The sequence below is a fragment of the Eutrigla gurnardus genome (genome assembly GCF_963514095.1).
Source record: "Eutrigla gurnardus genome assembly, chromosome: 18".
Lineage (NCBI taxonomy): Eukaryota > Metazoa > Chordata > Actinopteri > Perciformes > Triglidae > Eutrigla > Eutrigla gurnardus.
Window position 1 is genome coordinate 4,344,132 of NC_139929.1, and position 6,704 is coordinate 4,350,835.

At 40.9% G+C, this 6,704-nt stretch overlaps 1 protein-coding gene across 1 annotated transcript; it reads right to left on the reverse strand.

Moving 5' to 3' along the window:
• Positions 1-135: 135 nt before the first annotated feature.
• On the reverse strand, positions 136-6,487 carry bdh1 (3-hydroxybutyrate dehydrogenase, type 1). Its single transcript, XM_084033617.1, has 5 exons — positions 6,240-6,487; positions 2,421-2,531; positions 2,220-2,361; positions 1,992-2,144; positions 136-1,135 (listed from the first exon to the last, which is right to left on the reverse strand). The coding sequence occupies exons 1-5, from the start codon at positions 6,450-6,452 to the stop codon at positions 669-671; spliced, it is 1,086 nt and encodes a 361-aa protein (XP_083889743.1). The 5' UTR covers positions 6,453-6,487; the 3' UTR covers positions 136-668.
• Positions 6,488-6,704: the final 217 nt, after the last annotated feature.

Below are 6,704 nucleotides of genomic sequence, written 5' to 3' on the forward strand. Positions count from 1 at the left end.
AGTTTAAATGGGGACATTTAACATTGTGTGATAGACAGCAGATGATTTCAGCAGTGGTTGTGTTGCATGATGCGTGTACTCCGCCTGCTGGCCGTTCGTGTCATTACAACTGGCACCACTCAACATAATTTTTTTTGTCATTTTATTTCAAATCAGTCTTGGAAAAAAATATATATATATACTATGATTGTAACATTTTCAAAATAGAATCTCATTGCATTGGATAATGAAATACATTTGTGTTACAGGCCGGCTCATTGCCTTTTAATCACATCAAGACGAGACAAAGTGGGCTTGTGCTGTCGTCGTTACGTAACTTTGGGGTGATTTGAGCCAAATCTCCGTCGACCCTTACAGTAGCTGACCTCGGTTTGTTCCGGCGTCGGCCCCAGCAGAACAGCAGGGGCCTTCTCTGGAGCTCGACTAGTGTTGGTCCTCATCATGGCCCCCGGGAGATTCAGTCAAATCATTACGAGCATCAGAAACATCTTACCGTTTAATAATACTTATTTAAAGCTGCGATGTAAGTGCAATAGTAACAGAGTTTAGCAGAAATCAGTGGTTTTTAAGGCGTGACCAGTGAATGATTTAAAGTGCTGAGGTCAGAGTGCAGCGCTACGTAGTTGAATAATAAGCTGCTTTAAGAAAGGAAGGGAGCGCCTTCTTTTTTAGAAGTAGAAGAAGTCGGAGACGGCGGCGGGCAGGTGGGTCATCAGCTGGACCCTGATCCACCAGTGCGGCTCCATGGGGTGGTACCGCGTGAAAGGGCGCTTGGACACGATGGCGTCGGTGATGTCATCCAGAACCGGCGCCACGTCCTTCTGTCCGCTGTTGCAGTACGAGCGCATCAGAGCCATGCGCTGCTCGAAGTGGGCTTTCCCGTAGTCCTCCTTCACGACGGCGGGCGCCTCCTTCCACAGCTTGTTGGCCGTGCTCGCCACTATGTCTCGGGTCAGGATGCCCGTGGCCACGATGAAGTTCCCCGGTTCCACGATGGACACCTTCACCCCCCAGGTCTTCATCTCGTAGCGCAGGCAGTCGGAGAACGCCTCCACGCCGTATTTGGATATGCAGTAAGGCGAGCGCAGGGCGTTTCCCATCCTCCCGTACATGCTGGCCAGGTTCACGACGCGGCCTGGAATCAGAATGGATGTTGTGATTAAAATTACAGCCGGTCATGAAAAAGTCCCTTTGCTGCAGCTTCAAACTGTCGGATGCAAAGGTCAGCTGTCTTTAGGAGAGCTGTGTTCTCTACATCACTATTGATTCTTCCTCAGTCACTCGGTTTCCAGCTGCTCTGCTGGCTGCTGATAAACTTTTACTTGACATTTGCATATTCTACACAGTGAGTGATCTTTTTTAAACATTATCTAGGTGTTATTGAAGGTGAGCTGTGGAAAGAAGCAACGTTCACAGTCCAGGCCACGGATTCTTTTTGCATTTGCTTGTAATTGTCAGCTAAAAACAGGCTTTTTTTAAACATACTTTAAGATGATTATCTGATATTATTGTATTTGTCTTTATTTCATTGTATATTTGTATTCCTTTCTTTTGCAGATATCTTCCACAAAATGATTCCCAAACTTTTTTTCTTCCAAAAATTAAAATGTCAGCAAATCTTCCTCTTTGTTAAAATGTGATTTTGTGAAATTGTGATGTAGAAATTCAAATATTTTCTATAAATAAGAGACAATAGTGTCTATTGTGGTGTCTCTCATTTAAGGGTTTTGTATCTATGTTAAGAAAAGTGCTCTATAATTGACATCAAAGTGTTCCTGTCTGACTTGTTTGCATTGTCAGCATTCCTCACTGGAATCATGGGACCCTGCTTATTGGTCGGTTTCAGAGAGGAATCCTGGGAATGCTTGTAATCCTTCATAAAGAAACTGGGGAAACGAGTCTGGTAACAAAATGAACCAAGTAGTGCTACTTCTGTTTTCGGGACACGCGTGACGAAGTGATAACGTGTAAGTTATTCTCCAGCCACTGACCTTTGGCCCTGCGGATCATCGGCAGAACAGCTTTGGTGACCCTGATTGTGCCCCACAGGTTGACCTCTGACACCTGCTTGTAGGTGTCCATGGAGGTGAACTCCACTTCTCCAAACGTGGACACGCCGGCGTTGTTCACCACGGCCCACAGACCTGGATCAGGACCCGGGACAGAGCATCACAGAGGAGACAAGTCCTCGTCATGTGAGTGTAGTGAGCCATCCGTACCTCGTTCCGAGTCCTCCAGGTTGTCTTTGATGTATTCGGCGGCCCGGTTCACCTGCTCCTCGCTGCAGACATCCAGCTGCACGACCTTCATGCGATCCGAGTGAAATCCTTCCAGTTCCTTGGCACCGTCTCCATCTTTATCCTGCAAAGATGCCCCATCAGTGACACACTCCGACGATGAGCGGCAATCGCATGTTTTACCTTCAAAAGACATCCGGCGAAGACGGTGAAGCCGAGCCTGTGCAGGTGTTTGGCAAGTGCGTGACCGAATCCGCTGTCGCAGCCTGTGATGAACACGGCCCGCCCCTTCACCTGCGAAGAGAGAGTATATAACAATATAATAGTACACGAAAGGACAATATAAAGATTATGTGAGAAATTGTTGAAAATGTTAATGAAAATGAGTGCAGATTTGTTGTTTGTGTAAAAAAAAACAGCACCAAATCATTCTAAAATGCCACTTCGGCACTTTTTTTATAACACTTTTCATTAAAAACGATACTGTGACGTCATGATAGAATAATATTTTTTACGGCAAACTATACTTTTTTATGCCTTTTTCTATGACTTTTCTATGACACTATGAATTTCTTTCCTTTTTTTTTAACAGACTATACTAACTCTTTTTTTCAACACACTAAAATGTTTTTTTTTCGACGAACTATACTATGACTTTTTCATGAACTGCTGATCTCGGTTTTTGTTTTTTTTATTTTGTAGTCTTCGTTCGTACCGTGACTCGGTTTCCCTGCTCTCACGTTTTCCGATGTTCCTGCTGTTTGTGGGTTTTCTTTCGTTACCTGCTTTTGTTTTAAGGAAGTTTAATATTAATTAAATAATTGTTTTTCCTTGTCTGTGTCTGAATTTGAGTCCTATCGATATTCCACCCCATGACGAGTACTATGACTTTTTCATTACTTTTTTCTGGTCATACTTAACGATGGGCATTTATGACTTTTTAATCAGATTTTTTTTTACAACATTCCATGAATTTTGTTGACAGATTTTTTTGTGAAATTTCAACATCCTATATTGAAAAATTTGACTTTGACATTTTAGGACTGTTTTGCACTTACTATACCCAGACTTTATTGGACAGGTGATACAAAGGGTTTTTATGATTTTTTAATTTTTACATTTTATGAATTTTATAGACTTTTTTCATGAAATATTGACATGCTATAGTAGCCGATGACTTTTTTTAAAATTCGACTTTGACATTTTATGACTGTTTTGCACTTACTATACTCAGACAAAGAATACAGTCACAAAATGTCAAAGAAAAAAAAATCTAAAAAAAATCATACTATAGCATGTCGATATTTCACAAAAAGTCAGTGACAAAATTCATAAAATGTTATAAAAATCAGACTAAAAAGTCATAAATCCCTTTGTATCAAATGTCTGAGTATAGTACGTGCAAAACAAAGTTTTTTTGATGACTTTTTAATACGATTTTCCAACATTTTTATACTTGTGGACTCACTTTTTTCGGGAAATTTCGACATGATAGTATGACTGTAAAAAAAATGTGATCTGTGTCTGATGATTGTTTTGGACTTTGTATCAGACTTTGTTGGGCAGACGATACAATTGGTTTTCATGACTTTTTAATCTGATTTTTACAACGATTTTTATGAATTTTGTTGACCGACTTCTCGTAAAATATCGACATGAATCGACAGACTTTTTTTTCGAATAAAATTGACTTTGGCATGTTTTGCACTTCCTTTACTCGGACTTTAATAGTATGACTTTTTGCTTATTGATTTGGCTCGTTATGACAGATTCGGACTGTGCCGTTAGTGTAACGAGGCACTCTTGACCTGTGGTAAGTGACGTTACCGAAGCGTCAAACCGACGCCGTGACATTTGCATCCCTCTAGACTTTTACATCATTTTTAAAACATTTTATGAATTTTGTCGATTTTTCACTTTTTTTTTTCCTGAAAAAATTGACCATGGCTTTTTATGGCTGTTTTGGACTCACTACACTGAGACTAGGCGCGTCAAGCGAGATGAGCGATTTTTATGCCTTTTTAACAATTTTAAATATTTTTTATGAATATATCCTGACTGAATTTTTCGTGAATTTTCGACGTGCTATAGTATGACTTTTTTTTTGGGGGGGGGGGGGATATGACTAAGCCTTTTTATAACTATTTTGCACTCACTACACTCAGATTTTGATTGACACGTGATATAGAAGCATATGTTAGGACTTTTACATCATTTTTACAACATTTTATGAATTTTGTCGATTTTTCACTTTTTTTTCGACATTTACTTTTGTAAATTTTGTAAATGCTTGAAAGAGAAATTACTGTTGTACTTTGAAAAAGTTGACCATGGCTTTTTATGGCTGTTTTGGACTCACTACACTGAGACTAGGCGCGTCAAGCGAGATGAGCGATTTTTATGCCTTTTTAACAATTTTAAATATTTTTTTATGAATATATCCTGACTGACTTTTTCGTGAATTTTCGACGTGCTACAGCATGACCTTTTTTTAACAATATGATCAAGGCTTTTTTTTTTAAAGATTATTTTCTTGCATAGAGACCTTTGTATTTAGCGGTGGATAAGAGGGAACATGGGAGAGAGAGGGGGATGTGACATGTATCAAAGGATCTCCAGCCGGGATTCGAACCTGAGGCTGCTGCATATGCAGACATGGGTAAATGGCATGCACCCTAACCACTCAACCACCTGCCTGCCATGACTTTTTATGACTGTTTTGGACTCACTACACTCAGATTTTGATTGGCACGCGATATAGAAGCATATGTTAGGACTTTTACATAATTTTTACAACATTTTATGAATTTTGTCGATTTTTCACTTTTTTTTCGACATGCTATAGTATGACTTTTTTTTTCCCTGAAAAAGTTGACCATGGCTTTTTATGACTGTTTTGGACTCACTACACTGAGACTTGGTGCATCAAGCGATATGAGCGATTTTTATGACTTTTTAACAATTTTAAATATTTTTTTATGAATATATCCTGACTGACTTTTTCGTGAATTTTCGACGTGCTATAGTATGACTTTTTTTATGTGGGGGGGGGGGGGGGGAATATGACTAAGCCTTTTTATAACTATTTTGCACTCACTACACTCAGATTTTGATTGACACGCGCTATAGAAGCATATGTTAGGACTTTTACATCATTTTTACAACATTTTATGAATTTTGTCGATTTTTCACTTTTTTTTCGACATGCTATAGTATGACTTTTTTTTCCCTGAAAAAGTTGACCGTGGCTTTTTATGGCTGTTTTGGACTCACTACACTGAGACTAGGCGCGTCAAGCGAGATGAGCGATTTTTATGACTTTTTAACAATTTTAAATATTTTTTTATGAATATATTCTGACTGACTTTTTCGTGAATTTTCGACGTATGACTTTTTTTTAACAATATGATCAAGGCTTTTTTTTTTTAAAGATTATTTTCTTGCATAGACACCTTTGTATTTAGCGGTGGATAGAGAGGAAACATGGGAGAGAGAGGGGGATGTGACATGTATCAAAGGCAGTGGCGGCGCCAGAGTATTTTTTCTGGTTCAACTACGGTGGGGCTAACTCATACGACGGTGGGGCTCAAATCAATGTCAGAATTTCAATGTGAATATATAACAACACCCAGTGGCGCTGCCAGCCGGAATCCAGTACGCACTGGGAGGACTTTTTTTGAAGGTGGAAAAAAAAATTGATGCTGCTGAACCGGGCCGGATGCAGCCGCATTTGAGAGGACGATCGCGCGTGTGTGCGCAATTACGCATAGCGTGTGTTGGCCCCTCTCCACTACACAATACAGCTCGGCTCTAGTCTCGTCACCTCTCTGCTGCTGAGCACTGCGGGCCGAGCCGATGCATGTCTCTCTCCCCGGGCCGGCAGAGTTATCATACCGTACTGCCCAACCAAGCCCCTCCCTGGCGGATATTCCAGCTTCGCCTAAAGGAAGCTGGCGTCAACTCGTTTTCATGTTGGAAACTACAGCGCAGACTTCACATTACCTGCACCAATCCCCTAGGAATTCGAGGCGTCGCCACATAAAGCACGAAAAGCAAATAGAGCACGACTATGCACTCGGTTACACTCGTCTCCGGCAGACCCAGCGTCCTCATGGCCGCGTTGAGCAGAGCCGGCAGTCCGAACCCCAACACGACGGTCAGCAACACGGAGAAGGAGACCAGAAGCGCCACTCGGAACACGGAGAGAGGGGCCATCTTGACGGACTGGTGCGTTCACGTCTCAGCACGCCCCCCTCCGCTAACCCCGAGGCGTTCAAGTTCCCGGAACATTCACACTTCAAAAGGCTTTTTTTAAACGCAGCGTGTGAAAGTTCTAAAACTCGTTTTTTGTTGTTAAACTGAAGCTTATAAGGTTAATCATCTCGAAATTTTCACAAAAAGTATTAGTTAAATGTGCTCATAACTACGTTGAAGTCTTTAGTCTCTATTGCAAAACAATTTTTTTTA